The sequence below is a fragment of the Pleurodeles waltl genome, chromosome 3_2 (genome assembly GCF_031143425.1).
Source record: "Pleurodeles waltl isolate 20211129_DDA chromosome 3_2, aPleWal1.hap1.20221129, whole genome shotgun sequence".
In the NCBI taxonomy this organism is placed as follows: domain Eukaryota; kingdom Metazoa; phylum Chordata; class Amphibia; order Caudata; family Salamandridae; genus Pleurodeles; species Pleurodeles waltl.
Window position 1 is genome coordinate 196,990,032 of NC_090441.1, and position 20,943 is coordinate 197,010,974.

Below are 20,943 nucleotides of genomic sequence, written 5' to 3' on the forward strand. Positions count from 1 at the left end.
TCAGGTGCCTTATATTTCTTTAAGATCCTAGCAGGAGCTGATCTGAGGGTGGCTGGTGCTAAAAAGGTGTCCATGGTTGGTTGTAAAAGACCAGGCACCAGCGGTAGCAATTTCTTTGAAACCGCTCTATGTTGCACGGTTTCAAAGATCACAGATGAGGAGGTTGAAGGTTCCGGGACCTCTATATTCAGCTTTTGTGCTCCCCTGAGAAGCACCTCGTTAAAGGTTGTGATATCGTCCACCGGGGAAACTCTAGCTGGTGGAGAATACGTTAGTGTAGGGGAGTACTCTCTTACTGAGGACTCCGACGATGACCAAGAAGGAGACCTTCTGCGACGGCGTGACCATGAGCTAGATCTTCTCTGGGAGCGTGACCTGCTCCGAGATGTTGTAGCGGCGTGTCGAGGCCTAGTGGCCGACTGGCGAGACGCTGAACGAGCCCGTCCTGCCCGTGCTGTTGGCGATGGTGTTCTCGGGAGAGAACCCGAAGGTGAGTACATCCTCGAGTATTGCGAGTCTGGGGAGGCAGTCGTTCTATTAAGGCTCTCCAACCACCTTGGCGACAAGTTGATGGGCGAGACATGCCCAGACGATGTGGCTCTCGACCGCCCAGATGAGCCACTCCTTATGGAGACCACCGGAGATGTTGGGGTGGTCTTATCCGCCGGCGGTAGCCGACGCTCTTCTCCTTGTAAGTCAGGCGAAACCTGTGTCGACGTCGACAGTTGCAATGACGTCGAAGGGAATGACGTGGGTTGCTCTGGTCTCAACGTTGAGCGCCTCGACGGTGACCGGCGATCCCTTGACCGTGACCTGCTCGACGTCGTGTGCCTCGCCGTCGAGAGATGGGCCGTCGACAGCGGATGTCTTTGCTCTCGCTGTTGAGGCGATTTCGACGTCGTCTTTCGTGCCGTCGAGGGGTGCGAGGCCTTTGACGGCGAATGGGCACGCCGGTGCTGGCTCGACGTCGATCGGTGGGTTGCCATCGACGGAGATCTGCCCCTGTGGTGGCCATGTTCCTTCGACGTCATATCCTTCGACGTCGGTCGGGTCGCCGTCAACGGCGATCTATGGCGATGTGACGGTGGCAGCGATGACGTAGACGGGGAACAAACAGGTATCTTCCTACCTGCTGACGTCGATCTAGCCTGTCTCTCCTGAGAATGGCTTGTTGGCTGCCTGGGAAGCGAAGAGGACGATGTCTTCTGCCTCTCATAAAGACCATGAAGTCTGATCTTCTCCCTGTCCTTCAGAGTCCTTTTTAACATGTTCTTGCAGTGTCTGCAAGTGTCAGGGCAGTGACTCTGAGGCAAACACACAATGCAGAGAGTGTGTGGATCTGACTGGGCCTTCTTCTTCCCACAGGAAGGGCACTTCACAAAAAGAGAAGGCATTTTTCAGTCAGGAAAAAGTCTCTCCTGACTCAGACAAAGGTGTAAAATGTCGAGTGAAAGCAGAAAAAACGCTGTTTTTAAGTATTTTCATGAGAAAAACTCAGAAAAACTGAGAGCTCAATGCTCCAGGATCCTCTCAGAAGAAGCTGGAAAAAAGAACTGACCTAACTGTGAACCAACTGTCACCTCTCCTTCACCCCTGAGGCATGGTGGGATACTGGAGGTGCTCAGGGTCTTAAAGGCACGGTGCCAGAATTTTATGGTTCTCCTGTGTTAACCTGCATGCAGCCTATTGACTAATAATGCTCCATTGTTTTCAATGTAGTTTTTCTCTTTTTTCACTGATGTTGCTACTGCTTCTTTCCCTGGGCCCAGCTATGGGGCTTTGGAAAGTTTTTTCTCTTATTGTAATTTTGAAAAGGACTGTTTAAAAAAAAAAAAAACTCCATAGAAATAAAGCATTTTAGCCTGTTTATGAATATAGTCTGCATTGCTGTTATACACACGTATATATGAGTTTAGTATGAAAACTTGTCTACTAAAAATGCTATATATATTTTTTTTATGCATATTTCATACTTTTATATGTGTGTATTTTATGTATGCTCCGGGGTCCCCGCACAAGGGCGGGAATATTCAATGTTTCTGACTATTGATGAGGATCCCCTGGACGAGAATTAAGTGCTCTGGAAGCAGTGTTTCCCCATAAGGGGCCCCAAGATAAACACAGAATTCTCACAATGTGCTTGCCATTTGGGATAGTTCTCTCAGTATTCACAGCACTTTACACTATAACACATGGTACACCGAGCCTTGCGAATCTTCTGGAAGTGTTGAGACAAATTCAAGATTAATATGGGGCTGTCCCGGCCCTAGACCTGGGGATGCAGTTAATTGGCAATTTTGCCACAGTATCCTCAATAATATTAAGTAATCTTAAAAGAGAAGCAGTAGCTCTGGCAGTGCGCAGGCGACTCCAGGCTGTTCCTGCACAGGATCAGGAGCAAGCTACCAAAAATGATTGCTGAAACCTATTTAAGTGTAGGTCGGGATACTTTGGGGGCCAGACTGAGTTAACCACAACTACAGGGTAAATCCAATAAGGATTCTACCAAGCAAGCAGAGGGTTCTAAAAAACGCTGGGATAAACAAAAACAAAATAAAGATAATGCAAAAAGAGGAGAAGCTCCACGTCCCGAGTCCTCTGAGAAACGCTATAATCTCAGAAGCAGAGATCGTTTGAGAACTCCTGATAGACATCAATATAGTGATACAAGCCAATCTCGTTCCTTCCAGGACCCACCGGAAAAACGGAGTGAGAGAGGTTGGTGTTCTGAGCAATGAAACAAATATATGAAACCAAGAAAAGATTCACACCGTACCTCAGACCTTTGCATAAAAAAGGAACAGAAACTTTCCCAACAGAAGCCACAGTTTAAATAGAAAAAGGTGGCTGCAATTTTGGCTAGAAATGCCATAAATAATAAGAACTCTACTGAGGAACAGGAAGTGGGCACTCTCTGCTAGGCAGCACAGCAGAGGTCACAATAGTTTGCCGGATTCTTCAAGAGCTTCTGGATGTGACAGCAACTAATGACATTTTAGAAGTTGAAACTGCGGACAAGCGAGTCTTACCCCAGACACAGCTTATAAAAGAAAAATGCAAATTTAAGGAGACATTTAGCACACAATGAAAGTAATATTTTGGGAGAAATTGACTACAAATTATGATATCCTCTGGGCTGAAAATGAGTGGCCACCTGAATTTGTCAGTAAACTCCCACTATGGGAAGATATCATTATTCCCTCTCTCTCGCCCCTAGTTCCTGTAGAGTTAAGGGAAGCCTACACTTCAGGTTGGGTATTGGCACAGGCCCCTGCGCTGTATCACAATCATTTGGGATGGAACAAAGACTCTCCCTACCACATAATACCTATTAGGTCACAACCACAACCTCAATATCCCTTAAACCATGATGCTAAAGCCCCAGTGACAGAAATATTCTCATAACTTGAGTACCAGGGTGTAATTGAGCCCTGTGTCTCACCAATGAACAACCCCTTGTTTCCTGTAGCTATGCCAGACCATTCCTATAGAATAGTGTTGGATTACAGACACTTAAATAGTCATACATGAACATTTGCCATTCAAAATGCACACAGCACAACACTCATTAACAATATAGTAGGCAAAAATAGAAAACAACCCTGGATATTTCCAAGGGTTTCCCTATCTGAAGGTAGGGATTTATCTTCATTTAGTGCACTAGGCTCACAAAGAAAATTTTGTAGGCTCCCACAAGGTATAAGAAAAGTCCTGGATTGTTCTCAGTGCGTGTAACAGCCATCTTACACGACATGAGGCGTTGTGCTATGTGGATGATATCTATCTTACTGATGACGATGGATGATATCTATCTTACTGACGACGATCTCATGAAACATATAAGATGGGTAGACCGTATTGTGGTGGGATTGGCCGAAATAGGCTTCAAATTAAATTTCAAGAAAACTAAAATTGCCTTTGTCAGTGTCTTGCTTCTGTGATACAAGTTATCCAACGAAGAAAAGAGCCTGGTGCCCCACAATGCAGAAAAATGCACACAATTACAACCGCCAACCACCATTAAACAGCTGCAATCATTATTGGGCTTTTTCAAGTTTGGCAGAACTTATTTTCCAAACTATGCACAATGCATAAAACCATTATATGATTTAATTCACCTCAACTTTTCAAGTATATATGGGACATTCAAACACACACACATTCAGAGAGCATTGCAGCAGGACATACGTGAAGCAAAACATTTACACACAGGTCATAACAAAACAAACTTGGTATAATGCTATGTGTATTTAACCACTGACTCTGTCTTGACCATTGACTCCATTTTGTGCTCAGCTTCAATTGCTGTCACAGTGACGGCACAGGGTGTTTCCACACACAGCTTGTTTTCCACACAGAACGCACTTTGCTTTTCTCCCTAGAAGAGGGACATACCGTGTTGGAACATATTATGGAGGATGCGCACCAGATAGAGGAAACCAGGCTGGGAATGTTTTCATCAGAGAAAAGTACAGCTCTGCCTCTGGAATGAGCACTGGGGCCAGGCCAGTTATTTTGTGTGTTTTCGACACAGACCAAGTACAGTTAGCGTTTGATTTCGGTCCTGGTACTTAACTTGCAATTTGGAGGGGCTGTTTTAATTCATCATCTAATAGATGATGCGGTTGAAATGGTGTGACTTTACTTGGTGAGGTGTGCTCTGGAAGTAATAGCTGGCCTGCAGGGGACAGACCAGCAAAAGGTATCAAGGGTGTTGAAGACAGCGTGGTTGTTATAGGTAACCTCGTTGACGGTAACGATAATGTATCATCTATGATGGCTTTTCCGACGATGGTGTCATTGACGGTGACTTTGTCGACAGTGGCCTCGTTGACGGTGGTCTTGTCGACAGTGGTTTCGTCAACGGTGGCGTCGTCAATGGTGGTTTCGTCGACGATGAGGTCGTCGACGGTGGTCTTGTCAACGAAGATGTCGTCAACGGACATGTCTTTGCCATAACACTCGTCAACGGTGGAATCGTCAACGGCAAGGATGTCGCTGTAGTTGTCATGGCTGAGCTCGTCAACGGTAGCGCTTTACTTTTTTTAGTCAACAAAGGTCTCGTCGTAATCTTGCAGGATACAATGCTCGTCGACGACAATGGAGACGAGGACATTATCATAGGCGATAGAGTAGTATTATGGTGTTATGGTAGTTATGTTATGGTGTTATGGTAGTAGATGTTGTCAACAATAGCGTCGACAAGACTGTCGTTGACGGTGATGACATTTTTGAAATTTTTGATTTTTTTCTCAGAAGGCATTTTTGATGTAGAAGGAAGTGATTTTGAAATTTTATTGAGAGAACTTTCTCTGGTAGTTGGTGTTGAAGGCTCAGAAGAGACTCTTGAGCAGGATTTCTTATGTGGAACTATATGTTGTACATGAGATTTTGTAAGTGCTTTTTTATGGGGCTCTGAAGGCTCCGCTTCCAAAGATCTTTCTCTCTTGTGGGATTTCTCAGTTTGCGAAGAGTCATCTCTCTCTTCCCCACAGAATGTATGCTCCTTTGATTTACGTTTTTGTAACCACAAGAGGAGTCTCCCTTCTCTGTCTTCTAGAGCTTTCTGTGAGAAAGTTCTACAGATTATGCAGTCCTCAACCATATGTTCTGGATAGAGACAATAAATACACTCTCTGTGAGGGTATTCTGAATAAAGTATTTTTTTGCCACAGGTGTTACATGGCTTAAAAAGGCCTTTTCTTGGAGATCCTGACATAGTCAGAGTGTCCCAGGCTGTAATAAAATAAATTTAAAGCTGACCTGAGAAGTATTCAGTTGAAGTTAGCTGTTCTGAAGAGAAAACTGAGCAGAGCTCAAGGAGACTCCTATCACGTGATGTGCAGTAGAAAACCTGGGGAGCTGGAGCCTCTGTGGGGAAGGTTCTAGAGGGTGCTGTCGCCTGATTGGTCAGTGCATAGCTTTGGTTCTTTTCTTGACTAAGAATATAGATAGGCTGTTAAATTGAATTTGGCATTCCTTTTTTAAGCCTAATAGTACAATGTACACTACTTATTATGGTACCGGGGACTCCCATCTCGACGACATGGATTGATTCAAGCATGTGAATCTATGAAAGATTCAATACTGGAGAAGCACCGCTTCTCCGTGAGATACACCTTTGTGTCAATGGTGTCAATGGTGGCCCCTATGTATTGCAACAAATGGACTGGTGTTGACGCTGACTTGGTAAGGTTGACGTGAAGACCCAACCAATGAAGGAGCTTGCAAGTCCAACTGAAATGGTGTTGAGCTTCATGAGAAGTGGACGCTTTGATAAACTAATTGTTTAGATAGGGGTAGATGAAGATTCAGTGTTTTCTTAGATGGGCCTGCCACTACAGCTATGCATTTGGAGAATGTTCTGGGTGCTGACTTGAGGCCAAATGGTAGTACTGTGTACTGGTAATCGTCGTGCCCCTCGAAATTTCCGATGCTTCCTGACTATGGGAATGTGGAGGTAAGCATCATGAAGGTCGATGGAGCAAAGCCAATCTCCCTGATGAAGTTCCAGATATATTTGATGTAAAGCCAGCATCCTGAATTTCTCTTTCCGAATCCAATTGTTGGCGACGTTGGGATCCAGAATGGGTCTGAATTCATGGTGGTCTTTCTTTAGTACAAGAAGGTACCTGAAGTAAATGCCCTTCCCTCGTTGACTTGGGAACAATTTCTACCGCCTTCTTTTGCAAAAGAATGTTGACTTCTGTCCTGAGTAAGTCTAGATTATAAGTGGACGGTTTTGGTGGAATGGACGGCGGTGGGGAGGTAAACCTCAGACAGTACCCATTCTTGACAATATTAAAAAAACAGGCATCTGTTGTGATGTGCTGCCACTCTTTCAGGTAAAATGTAATGCTTTCCTCTACTGGAGTAGCTAAAAGAAGAAAGGGAAGGGATGACTCAAGATTTCGAAGCTGAGGTTTGTTTTCCACCTTTGGTGGTCTGTTGAGAAGAATGTTCTCTAGTCTGCTTGCGCTGTGGTTGGGAGGTTCACTGATGTGGAGATATAGACAGCATCCAATGTATGGTTTGAACCCTCTGAGAGTAAAACCTCTGCTGGTAGGGTCGGAATGATTTACGTTGCTCTCTAGGTTTTTCTGGACCCACAGCCTTTAATGTGTCCAATTCAGTTTTCAATCCTGCCATTTCCTTTTCAGCGTGGCTGCCAAATAGAGTGGAACCTGCAAATGGCAAGTTTTGAATGCAGTGTTGCGCTTCTGGTTTTAAAGATGTTAGTTGGCGCCAAGAGTGCTTTTGTAAGGTGACTCTGGCAATAGCTATGTGCGGCAAGGAGGAAGGAATCTGCAGCTGCACTTATAATCTGGTTTGAAACCATTGACCCCTTGTTTATTACATCCAAAAGTCTTCCCTTTTGTCGTTTGGCAGGTGTTCAGCAAGTTGCTGGATTGAATATCGGCGATGTCTGCCCAAAAGGACTGTAGCACTGGCTGCCTTCATTGACGTGGCCGCTGTACTGCAGACTGCGGCCTCCAGAGTAACATTTTTACTCTCATTATCTAGAGGAAAAGATGATGATGATGATGGAGAGGTGGAGTGGGCCTTTTTAGTGCCCAAAAAAATGACCAAGTTGGGTAGAGGATCCAAACGCAGAAATAAAGGATCCTTCTCCAGAGGCCGGGGCTTCTTTTGAAGCCTGGAAAGAGCAGGCTTGACCCTGGCTGGAGACAGGAACAAATCCATAGCCGGTTCAAGGACACCTGGGTCTAATGGAAGTAATGGCCTTGTAGGTGTACGCTGATATAACATCTCAAATATTACCGATGTAGACGGCATGGGTACAGACATCGGTATATTGAGTTTTGCGGCCCAATGGACTAGTACCTCTGGGAAGGTATTAACGTCACCAATCGGAGAGACCTGAGGCAGTGGTGAGTCCAACAAAGTTGTTGAATAGTCTCTAGCGGAACAAGTTGAATAATCAGTATGCAGTCGACAGGAGTGTGACCTTGACCTATGGCGAGATCCATGCCGGTGGTGATGTCTTGAGCTTGTAGAAGACCACCGTGGTGTGTGATCTTGAGAGTGGTGGCATGATCGGGAACGCGTGGTATAGGCACTATTGGTGGAGGAAGCACCGGTGGAGGAGGCGGAGGCGACGGAAGAGTTGAATCTTGTGGAGAAGGTGACAACGGTGGAGATGGAGATGGTAGCACCATAAGAGAAGGTGAAGACTCAGTTGAAGAGTAAATTCTTCTCCTCTTTCTTGCTTCCCTCCTCGACGTTGACAAACTACTCAATGTCGACTTCTCACGTCGACGTTTGGCTCTCAATGAAGATCATCCACACTGTGTTGACAGCGATCCGGTAGATCTCAATGACGCAGCATTCCTCAATGTCATGTGCCTGTGACAAGATGACAGCGTGAAATCCTTGACGTCGACTGTCATGACTGTCGTCCCAATCTTCCTGTAGGAGGAGGTCTGCTGTATGCTGCCGCCAGAGGCTGCCTTTGATGGTACTGGAGCCTGGCTGACTGATACAAGTAGGAGTAGGCTGGATCACGAAAAGACTGGTAGCCACCTCGAAAAGAGGAGTGGCCTCTACCCCTGGCTCCCCGAAAGGGAGTACCCTTGTACTATAGGGATCCCAACGACCTGGCAGTATCAGTATCAACCTTGATCGCCTGAAAAGCATCGTCGACATGCTTGCCGAACAGGTCTTGGCCATCGTATGGGAGATCCAGGATCTTTGTTTGGACATCCGGCCTGAAATTAGTGGCTTTGAGCAATACCTGGAGCCTTAAGATGGCTGAACCGGCCAGAAGCCTAAATCCCATGGCCGCAATGTCCAGGGCGCAGTCAATTACTTCTGCAGGTGTTCGTTAACCCTCCATAATGATATTTTTAGCGACCGATTTGTTGGTATCTGAAAGATCCTCTACACAGTGGGAGATGTCAGACCACAGCAGCCTGTCGTATCTGCCCAGTAGTGCCAAGGAATTTGCCGCACAGACCACAATTGCCGACATAGAAGAGAATCTCTTCCCGATATTGTCCAGGCGCCTTCCGTCCTTATCAGGAGGGGCAGATAAAGGCACTGAAGGGTTCTTGGAGCTTCTCTGGGCAGCCTGGGAAACCACAGAGTCTGGTTTTGGGTGACCCACTAGGCACACAGGAGCGTCTTCTGTTGCCTTATACTTCTTGTCCAGCTTTGGCAACACTGCTGGCACTGTCCCCGGGTTTTCCATAATCTTCAGCCCCTGCCTCCAGACATGGTCTATGATCAGGATAGCTCTAACAGATTTTCTGTGCGGCTCTTTAAAATCATACAGAAAACAGTCCTGCTGCGTATATGGAAACTGCAGCTCAAACCTCATTGCAGGTTTCTCTAAGAGGTTATGGAAAGAGCCAATATCCTCAGGAGGAGATTCGACTGCTAATGGCTCCAGTGAAGGGGGTGCCGGGAGTACATACTCATCCCATTCGTCCTGGTCGGAGAGAACCTCTCCTTCCTCTGCCGCTTCATCAGAAGAGGCCTGGACCTGAGGACTCTGTGGAGCCTGAAGAGGAACTTGTGGCGTCGTAGGAAAAACTGGCAGAGGTGCCGGAGTAGCTGGAGCAGAAACTGCTGGCGTGGGATCTTTCCCCGGCTGAGGGTAGAAGCGTTCTCTGTAATCTGCCAGCATAGCCTGTAGTTCAGACACCAGACCGGAGGATACTGGGTCATAGTACTGTTGGCCAAAATATGAATTGTCGTCCCAGTACTCCTGGCATTTCACGTGTAGCTGTGAAGGACTTCTAGCTACTCCAAACATTGTATCTAGATCTGAGCCCTCCTCATCATCGTCGTCATCTAAAAACCTAGATGGCAAGAGTCTTGAAACTTTGCTCGGTGACATAACAGAAGGTGTTAAATGAGCTTTAGAGAGCTTTTTAAGCGGAGTATGTTGTGCAGGTTGACCCAAAAGTAACGTAGATGGTCTTTGTCTTTTCGTTGGAAGCAATCCTGGTATTGAATACAAGAAACCACTTGTCGACGGGGGCGTTGACGATACCATCGTCACTAGAAACATTGTCACCGACGACGGTTGGACCATCCACGAGAGCGTCGTCAACGGAGGCGTCGTCGGAATCATCGGCGACGAGGGCATCGTCAACAGGAGTGTCGCTGGCGAGAGAAGCGTCAACGAGATGGGGCACACCGTCGACGAGGATGATACTGTTGTAGACGAAGATCCTGCAGCCGCTGCAGTCGACGTGGAGATGCTTACTACCACCGGAGTCACCGATAAAACAGTCGTCGACGAGGGTATAGACGACGATGGCATTGTCGACGGTGCTGAGCTAGGCTTCTTAAATCGGTGAAGCACTTTAGGAGGAGGAGTGGCCGGCTCTGAAGCAGTTTTCTTTGCTTTTTTGAGGGATTCTGTACCCAGTTTCTTCTGTGGAGATCCATGACTCTTTGATGTCTTTTGCCCCATTTTCCTAGGGGGATTTTTAAGAGGTGTTTTAGAGGCAGTGTCCAGTCTTACCTCTTTGTAGCCACAACAGAAGGCGACCCTCCCTGTCCTTCAGGGTCTTAGTAGAAAACTTCCTGCAGATTTTGCAGTCCTTAGTCTTGTGGCTGGGGTACAGGCAGTAAATACATCCCTCCACATATAATCTCTTTTTTAAACATGAGGCACAGGACCTGAAAAGGCCTTTCTTTGGTGTCTCTGACATGGCAGCCAGTTTGAATCACCAGAGTAGAAATAAATATCCAAAAGCTGTAGAAACAGGTCTTCTGACAGAAAATTTGTAGCAGACCTCAAAGGAGACTCCCCAGCACAACGTGAGGTGGAAAATCTGAGGGAAGGCAGCTCCTCACATGAGGTTCTAGACGGGTGAGGCAGTCTGACTGGTTCAAGTTTGAGTTTGGGTCAATTTTACAAAACGACTATGATAGGTTATTGAATTGTGGCCTGCTTCATGTATTGCAGGCATACGTCTTCAGGCCTGGTTTTATATTCCACCAGGGACTCCCATCTCGACGACGGGGAAGTATTCAAGCATGTGAATCTATGAAAGTTCCAATACTGGAGTAATTGGGCCATTGTAGCCTAAATATATAGGCTGCATTATCTGTCTCTTTCTTAAGTGTGTTTACAGGCCTTCCTGAAGAAAGCAGTGCTTATGACCATACATGGAAATCCCCTATGACAGAATAATAAATGTCACAGCTCAATGGGTGGGCCAAGAATGGAACATTTAACACAACACTTTCAGGTCCTAACAGGTGGTTAACATGCACATTTTCTAAACTCCACAGGGGGTTTTAGAGTGAGACGACCTGATCCTTGTTACATATCACAAAACTGACATCATCACCACATGTAGCGTAGAAAAATGATGCCAACAGTGGCTAAAATCTTCCTCCCTAGCTGCAGTAAAAGATCACCTCAATCTCCTATCAGAAGATGCAGACTTCCACGATTTTGTATTGGGCCCCAGAAAACAACAGAAAAAGCGCTTCGTATATGCAGTTTGTAGGATGCTGGCCTGGTGTGTAGTGAGCATGTATGGTGTTATCACCCTATACCAGGTATCCCCTATTAGTGAGGTGTAGTCAGTGTCTAGGAAGCCAGGCTCTCTAGAGGTAGCCATCGATGAGCAGCCAAGGCTTACCTAGAAGACATGCAAAGCTAATGCAATACCACTTGTAGTCACACAGCACTTACACAAATGAAAGAACAACACAGTGTTACAAAAATAAAGGTACTTTATTTTAGTAACACAAATACTAAACTACTGTATATGCAATACTGGGCATAGGAACCAATAAAAAACAGTGAAGACAGTAGACAGTAGAGACCCTAGGGGGAGACCAAACCATATACTAAAAAAATAGAATGTGAAAGACCCCTTACCCAGGTAAGTGGAATCTGTAGAGGGGAGCTGGAGGAACTGGGAACCCCAAAAGGTAAGTACCAGAGTGCCCCCCAGCAACCAGGAGAGAAGAGGTAAGTATCTGTTTCTTCCCAAACCCACAGAGAAATGTTGGGAAAGGATTGTGCAAGACCCAAGCAAGACTGCAAGAAGCAGAAGATGGATCCAGACAAAAGAGGACCTGCAAATGAAGGGGACCAAGTCCAGTTGTAGTTGGAGTGTCCGGATGGGACAGGAGCCACTATCCACCCTTCAGGAGATGCAGGACCAGGTCCACGGTGAAGACCAGGAGTCGACTATGCAGCACAAGAGCACAGGAAGAGTTCCAGAAGTGATGCAGTCGATGTCCATGTCGGAAGAAGAGTTGAGGCCTGTCAGTGGTGTAGAAAAATCACCAACAGGCCTTGACAAAGGCAAGAGTTGCACAAGAGACGCTGCGGAGCTGCTGGAGTCCAGGAAGGTCCGAGGGGACTCAACCCAAGGAGGGGAGTCTCAGGTGACCATCAACAGTGAGGAGAGCCAGAAATCAAGGTTGTAACCCCCACAGGCACCTCACAGGCAGCAGGCATAGGAGACGCAGTGAGGCCCACTCAGCACACCTGGAAGGGAGTCCCACGTCGCTGGAGCAGCAGTCAGGAGACTAAGCATTGCAGGGAAGAGTGCTGGAGGCCGGGCTACACGGAGCCCGAAGAGCCCTTGGAAGAAGAACCAACAAGTCTTGGTAGCTGCAAGAGTCGCAATGCACAGGGGTACCGTCCTGCAAGGAGAGGCAAAGTCTCACCACCTCCAAAGTTGGATAGCTGGTAGAAGGGACCAAGGGGACCACTCAAGACCACCACTTGTGTTGCTGGATCCAAGCAGAGTTGCAGGAGAGAGGACCCACGCAGTTGGTCGTCATTCCAGTTGGTGCCTGCGGATGCAGGGGAGTGACTCCTTCCCTCCAAGGGAGATTCCTTCTTGCTTCTTGGTGCAGACTGAAGACTTGACGCCTTCAGAGGATGCACAGCTGGGGAAATGTTGTAGTTGCTGGAAGGAGCCGCAGAAACAATTTTGCAGAACAAAGTCGTCGCTAGAGCTGGAGATTGTAGGTTCCTGTGAAGTCCAGTTTCGGTTCCAGTGGCCAGAAGACAAAGTAAACATTGCAGAGGAGTCCTGCTGGAATCTTGCACGTCGAATCTGAGGACCCACCCAAGAGGGAGACCCTATATAGCCCTAAAAGGGGGATTGGTCACCTGGCAGGGTGACCAGGGTGACCACCTATCGGGGGGGTCATTGACGTCACCTGCCTGACCTGGTCACTCAGATGCTCCCAGAGGCCTCCGCCCACCTTGGATTCAAGATTGCAGAATCGAGTGGCCACCTGGAGGAGCTCCGGGCACCACCCCTGGGGTGGTGATGGACAGGGGAGTGGTTACCCCCTTTCCATTGTCCAGTTTCGCACCAGAGCAGGGACTGGAGGTCCCTAAACTGGTACAGAATGGTTTATGCAAGGAGGACACCAAATGTGCCCTTCAAAGCATATCAGTGGCTTGGGGAGACTACCCATCCCAAGTCATGTAACACCTATTTCCAAATGGAGGGGTGTTGCCTCCCAGAGGAAATCCTTTGTTCTGCCTTCCTGGGCTTGAGCTGTTCAAGCAGCAGGAGGGCAGATACCGGTCTGTATGATGGCAGCAGCGTGGGATGCCCGGGAAAACCCTGCAAACTGGTAGGAGCAAAGCTGGGGGTCCTCTAAGGAGCCCCCAGAGTGCATAAAATCATACAACCAATACTGGCAACAGTATTGGGGTATGATTCTGACATGTTTGATACAAAACATGCCTACGTTCGGATTTACCATTTTGTAGCTGGACATAGGTAGTGACCTATGTCCAGTACATGGCTAAAATGGCTTTCCTGCACTGACAAAGTCCAGGAAAATGGAGCTGGAGTTTGTGGGGGCACCTCTGCTCTTGCAGGAGTGCCTTCACACACAGGTACTTGCACCCTGCCCTCTGGGTTAGGAGGGCCTGCCATAGGGGTGACTTACAGTGACCTGGTACAGGGCACCTTTTCACGCAGGCTGCAACGGCATGGGTAGCATAATACATGCTGCAGTCCACGGGGAACCCCTGGTGCCACAAGGCCCTAGGTACCTAGATATTATATACTAGGGACTTATATGTGGCAACAGTATGCCAATTGTGGGGTGTTAAAAGTTAGGGACAACCAAATCTAGAGGGAGAGAGCACGGTCACTGGGGTCCTGGTTAGAAGGATCCCAGTGAACACAGCCAAAACACATTAACAGCAGTCAAAACGTGGGGGTAACTATGCCAAAAAAAGGCTACTTTCCTACACAATTTATAATGAAATTTGAAAACTTTCCCATCAAGAAGTCGCAGCACTGTTAAGGCAAATAGATCACGAGAAAAAAGCATTAGCCGTTGTAGGTAATGGAATGAACACCTTGTCCCACCCCATATACACTCTTAACAGCATAATTTCTTCTGAAATCAACATTATACAAACTGGCATGACATCATTACAACATGGGAAACATCAATTAAGGTCTATTATACAATTAGGTTGGATGTTACAAGACCTGAAAAGTGGTCGCATACTATGGCAATATGTTAGCTCGATAGACCTTTTGCTGCATTTCATCTAATGGGACAGCAGCAAATAATGGCTAAAGAAAAAGCAACTTATGGCATGCTTAACATTGCGAAGTTAGAAAAGTCGCAGTTCACCATTGCAGAAATACCATCTGCCGTCTGGTTAATTCATGGGGTCTTGAATCTGCCCATTTCAACACTCCAATTTACATCATGTTTGCAGCACATTCCAATAGGCAGATAAGAAAAGCTAGGAGATAGTTACAATCACGAGTTGTGGGAGCTTCCCTTTCATACAAATGTTTCAATGGAAAGAGATCTTTCGTAGCGGAAGCGACTGTGAGCCATTCAATGATTCGTAATCAACTGTCTTTGCATGGAGCATGTAATGCTTTGTTGCAAATTTATCATGTTATATGAAGGGAGTTCCTGTCTCTTTGTTTCAGCAGCATTCCAGGTGCTCTCGAATGGGAGTTATGTGGTTCCGAACAAAGAGATCTGTTGCGGGATGCAAGGTGGAATTGCCTACATAGTTTCGGTCTCCAAAATTGTCACCTTTTGAGGTAATGTGCGTTTTCCCCCCAAGCGACAGAGGAAAGTAGCAGAAATTTGGCCTCATATTGCTACTTCAAATGTAAATTTTGACAAGCTAAGCAGACTAAAGGCTCATTTATTTCAAAAACATGTGATGCTTACATCTGCTCGCGAGACCTATGCTCTTCAAGTAGCAAGGTTATCTGGAGAGATACAGTCCCTTTTAAATACTAACTTTCCAAGCCACTTCAGTGAATTAATTGGGAGAATTTTTAACGCCTCGAACATGGCTGGGATTATACACTTGTTTATGGCTGTTGGTCCTGGTTTTGTCAGCAACTTTTCCTCCAGATTTGGTATTATACCTTCAGCCAAACACTCTATTTTCCTGAGTGTTTTTGAAGGATTCCTATTACCTTGGCACTAATTGGTAGCATTATTCGGTTGCTATTCTTCCTTCACAATGGCTGCCCCATCTCAACAAGGAAGCCTGATGGCTCTTCCACCAGCCCAACTGTGTCATGATTGCAGGATGCAGTACTTCGGAGCACCACTCCTGGAACAACTGGAGTGTAACTGGTCTCTGTCATTTAGACCTGTTTTGAACTGTGGGCAGCCTGTCTTTCTTTGCTTGTGGTGCCCTTTCTAACGTGCACCGGAAGTGTGTCTTGCCACCCAGTGCATACCTTCTTTGAAGGCTGATCTATTGATGTTGTCGCTGAGCACTCATTACTAATCATGCACATTGAGATTGTGTTTGTTGTGGGAGGCTTCCTATGAGACTCCATTTGTGGATCGAGCGGCTCTTGGTGCTACAACCCTGGCACTGCACTGGATGCTGCCGCGTGGGCTGGAGCTGAGGCACTGGAACATGAGTGCTTTCTTGCCTTCTTTGGCAACAAATTGGTCTGCCGAAATGGAATCTTCCCTGGATTCCATTACCCTTGATGAAATTGGTGACTTTTTAAAAGATCATGATTATTTTTAAATTGCTGATGCTAGGTCTATATCATTTGATATGTTTTTAAATTCTAATTTGACCGGCATTTGGTCTGGTGGCTTGTCAACATAGACATTTTATTTTATAGGTTTTTTAGCTTGCTTTTAGTTTAATACATGTAAATATGGTGATTCTTCTTTAGGCTTTATTAGGAGCGTTTACACTTTGAACTGTCAATGGGGAGGGTGTTGCAAGGCTGCTTTAGCTAATTACATGAGCACATTATTTTAGCCTATTTTAGCTTAGGCCTGCAGCTTGTGCCCTTTCATCTATATTAAGGGTGGGCGGAGCTCGCAGAGTTTTACTCTGCAGAATTCTGGGGAGTTGGCTAAAATCTCTGTGGAATTCCACTGAGTTTCGCGTGCTGTGGAATGCCGCCTGCCCTACCACCACCCTGGCCTGAATGTGCCTGATCCCGGAAGCACTAAGTAGGGTCGGGCCCGGCTAACCAGGCCCAACCCACCTTAGCGTTTCTGTGACTGGGCACATTCAGAGCAGGGTATATGCCGTAGGCTGCAAAAGCAGTTGTTTCAGGTCTCTCTTGGGCCCACTGGCCTGGAGCCTGCTGCTCTCAACCACACCTGCACACTTCTCTTCACCAACTGCCCTCCTTCACAAAATTGCTACGGAGGGTCAAGCACCCGCCCCTCCACCCCCTCCGGCTAGCACTAGTCTTGCAATTGCTTCCTCTGCACTTCTGCCCAGCATCAGACTGCCCATTCTTTAGGGCCCAGTACTAGCAGCAGCAAACCAGCTACCTACCAGCAGCCTGGTATTTTCACAAAGTGCCACTGGGCTCTAAAGCATTCTCTCAAGCCACTCAAATCTCTCTCTGTCGGGGGCTGCCGGACTGCCACTCAGCAGCTGATGCTCCTCTGGTCTCCAGCGCTCCATGCTAGCCTCAGCACTGTTCACCATAACAACACTTCCTTTCCCAGTGACTCTGGGGAGACAGGTTCTTTTCAAGTGGGGGTCTGACTGCAAGTTTCCTTTTTTCTAAGCAGAGACCCCCCTCATATGCAAATTCTGTCCATGCCCAAAACGGCTCCCGAGTGCATATAGAAAAGAAAGCCAAACAAGGGTCTGACCTGGTTCCAGGGTACCCATTGCCAGAGGCATGGGTCTCTGACTCCCTCTGCCTCCTGCTCTTGGGCTGCTGAGGACAGTGGAAGGAGGGAAGTCTGGACCCGGAGCTGGCAGCCCCAGAGCAGCAGCTTCCAACAGCTCCACACTGCCAACCAGCAGAAAGCAAAGCCTGTCGTGGGGCAAATGTTGTCTTCATTTTGGACCAAGCGTAAAGTGCAGTCCAGTTATGGTCCACACAGCGCAAGAGCAGACTGCATTAGTGAGTCTGCGCTTGCTCTGTGTGGCCCATAACTGGGCTGCTGCGCACGCCGGTGAGCTCCACTCTGCTGTCGGGGATAGCGGAGTTTTTGGCCAAACTCCCTGCTCCGAGCAGAGTGCCAAAAATTCTGTTAACTCCGCCAGCAGAGTGGAGATCACCGACCACTCCTAATCTACATAAATGGGATTTTATTCATTTTTATTATTATAGCAAGGGCTTTGTTTTGTGGAACCTCTTTTTATTATTTTATCAGTTGCCCTTTTGTGCAGACTTTTATTACAACATATTCACACCATGCTTTTTCCATGGCTGACTATGATAAGCTTATTAGTTGTTGTTGGTACAAAGCGTTCATCATGCACCAAACTCTTACACACCAAAATATATGTGTTGCCACACCAGGGCAGTTTCTCAGGACATTTGATGTTTCATCATAAAACACCTTACTGCCCCATTTATGTTAGAGGGGATTTCGAGCTACTGCCTTCGAATGCTGCAGACCGACTTTGCAGTTTCTGCTGAAATCTGATGCCTCCTCTACCCATGTGTGGGAGGACTCGAAGTAGATCAACAGACCTCTCTTTTACCTACAACCACAGGTATGGGGGATGGGTTCTTTCTGGGTGGATCTGATGGGCATTAGGGCTTAAACTGCCATGCTCTTGTAAAGGATATTAATAGTGCAGGTAGGGATTCTAGAATCATTATTGTAACAGTATATCGGGACATTTCCTATGTTTCACTTTCCTCATCGCTGTTCTGCTTTTATTATTTTTTATCATCCTCATAATCGCAATACATGCCTTTTTTACAAAGAATGCAGTTGATTGAATAAAACCTTTTTAACCTAGTCCTGCTTCTATTTGTCTTTGCCTGTATGAGACATGTGTGACTGAGAGAAAGGGGTAAGATCTGTTCCGCCGTGTTTTCCCTGAGATAGCTAAGAAGTCATGCAAAGTGCTGCCACAAATCACCTTTACCCTTGGGTTCTGGTGTGGTGGTCCTAGCTGGCCGGAAGGGTTAGGCCGACAGTGGTCACATACAGCAGAATCAGACTCAGTCCCCCGCGCTTGGTGGTGCTGCCACAAAAGTCCAGCAATCTTGTTACTATAACGGGAGTCACTTTACGACAACACAGACAATCCAGGCAGCAGTTGGATTGTTTACAATAAGTGATATGGGCTCGAGGGATGACTGTAAGAGAGGAAGGAAGTGATTGGGCTAGTGATGATTACTACAAATGCAGTGAGATGTAGATTAAGTAATTCAGCTTTCCAAAGGTCCCAGGATGATGTAGATTGTTTAAAAGTAAGCAAGGTTTTACTTATGCCACATTTACAGACAGGTGCAAATTTGCAAAATTGTAAAGAGAGGAAGCACACAAGAGAATAAAGAATTTTGTAACCGGAAGGTCCATAATTGTTGAGCCAGTTGTCAAGAGAATGTTGGTTGAACATAATGTGAAAGGAAGTATGTTTCAAACTAATAAGAGATATATATACCTTCACAGCTGGAACTAATGCAAGTAGACTGGAAAGACGCTTTGACCTCGTACCAGTCTAGAGAAGGTAACTTTAAAGCTCTTAAGCACATCAGTGCTGATACAGTGAATGGTCTTATGTGTGCAAAACAGACTTGGTCCCACCCCAGAACAGGGTTAATTACAGATAGGTATTAACTATATGGAGATGCATCCTGGCCGCACCCCTTAACAAGAAAGGGGTTGCTTGGGGATATGGAAAAATGGTAAATAGGCACACATATTGAATGCTTCCTTATTACTCATGTAACGGAAAACATTAATGTCTTTTTAGGGTATGTAGGTCCATTGTGAGTAGTGGAATTTACAATAATCTTTAGAAGATTGGGCAGTTAGCACAGGGAGTCTATCATAAGCAGTACTGCTGAGATACACGTGTTGTCAAAGGCAGCGATATGCACATAAGCAGTCCAATTTTAATACTAACAGGTGACTCTTAAGATGACCGGCGTGGAGTATTATGACTCTCCCAGGCCTGTCCTCAGGACACACCCTTATGCATCTTCCTGATCCTCCTTCTCACGCTCTAAAGTCAGTCTTTGGGAGCCTGTCACACTCTGATGCAGCCTCCCTATCCTCCACATCACCTGTTTTTAATCTGTGGTCTGTGGACCTGCATAGGTCTGTGATGCATACTAAGGGGATCCAAGACTACTTAGAAAATTAAATAATGTTAACAGATTAATATTGTACATAAAAATAAAGACACCAAATCAAAAAATCTAAATTTCAAAACGTTCTGTACATTTGAAGAAATCTGAAATTGTGGGCCAAATATTGAGTGGTATCCTGAGGTTGATTTTTGGGAGCAGTGCAAGAACATCAAACAGATATAGTAAGGATGACGGGTGGCTTCCGTTGAATTGAGAAAAGCTCAGACCGTCACATAAAAAAAAAAAAAATACATTTGTTTGTGAATTTAATAAAATATTTAATTGCTTGTTTAATTGTTTGACAAATGCTTGTTTCTGTATTTTGTATACTGTTTTGAGGTTCAAATCGTCAATATTGCTGAGGCCACGATCCCTTGCTTCTAGCAATGACTGGGGGGGGGGAGGATTCCAATAATGATTCCACGGGTATCCTTGGAATCCAGTAATAATTAAGTGGGCATCCACAGAAGTCAAAATGATAAGAACCCCTCCTCTACATCATGGTAAGAGGTCAGTCCTCAGGAGCCTAGCACACCCGGATGAAACCTACTGATCCTCGGCCTAAGCCTTTTCTTACCTGCACACACTGTCACACAGCTGGTGCTGCTGGACTCCGACACTTCGTTCCGTGCAGTTACTGTGTACACACCGGTGTCTGTTTTTTTCGCACTTTGGATGAGCAGTGTGTGCCGTTCCCCCTCGGCTCGGATCTGGTGGGTGCTGCTGTTCTTCAGGGGAATGTTGTCCTTCTTCCAGGTAACTGCCAGAATGAACAGAACAATATGTTACTTCATCTATTAAATCAGGCGGACAGTAGCATCTCTATAAATGCTGTCTGGAATGTGGGGGCACACAAGGGGCCACAGATAGAACTGTTGGGGCCACCTATAATGGAATGGACAATATTTCAGAGTGTATGTGCACATGTGTGCATGGTATCCATGCTGAAGGCATCTCCCTGAGGAACAACTCACAAAATTTTAATTGTACTGGAACAGTACTGTCATGTCTTCATACACTGCTTTTCTTTTTATAAGATTCTCACCTCGCCTCTAGAAATGCATACAAGTAGTTGGTGATTGGTTCTCTCCATCCCTCATTTTTTGGTTCCATCTAACCCAGTTCCTGTCATGTCTAGCTCTACATGTCATTCTTTCTCCATAATCTGAACCACTATCATATAGCCTCACATCTCACCCTTTCACAATCTCCACCTCCCACCTCCATTTCTGCTTCAGCCCCCCTCATCTCCACCCTGTTCTCTTCTTACCTCTTTCCTTCCCCCATCTTCATCTCCCACCACGACTTCCTCTTATAATTATCTGTAGCTTTCCCAGTTTTCCCTTTTCACCCTGCCTAGCTCTTCTCTCTCTCACCCATTTACCGT

At 46.2% G+C, this 20,943-nt stretch overlaps 1 protein-coding gene across 2 annotated transcripts in view; it reads right to left on the reverse strand.

Annotated features, from left to right (window-relative positions):
• The window catches only part of SPEG (striated muscle enriched protein kinase), a 1,321,813-nt gene that overhangs the window by 858,414 nt on the left and 442,456 nt on the right, over nucleotides 1-20,943 (reverse strand). For both annotated transcript variants that reach the window (XM_069227158.1, XM_069227157.1), the window contains exon 6: nucleotides 20,134-20,316. In XM_069227158.1, coding sequence (XP_069083259.1) covers nucleotides 20,134-20,316 — 183 coding nt within the window. The remainder of the gene's footprint in view (nucleotides 1-20,133; nucleotides 20,317-20,943) is intronic.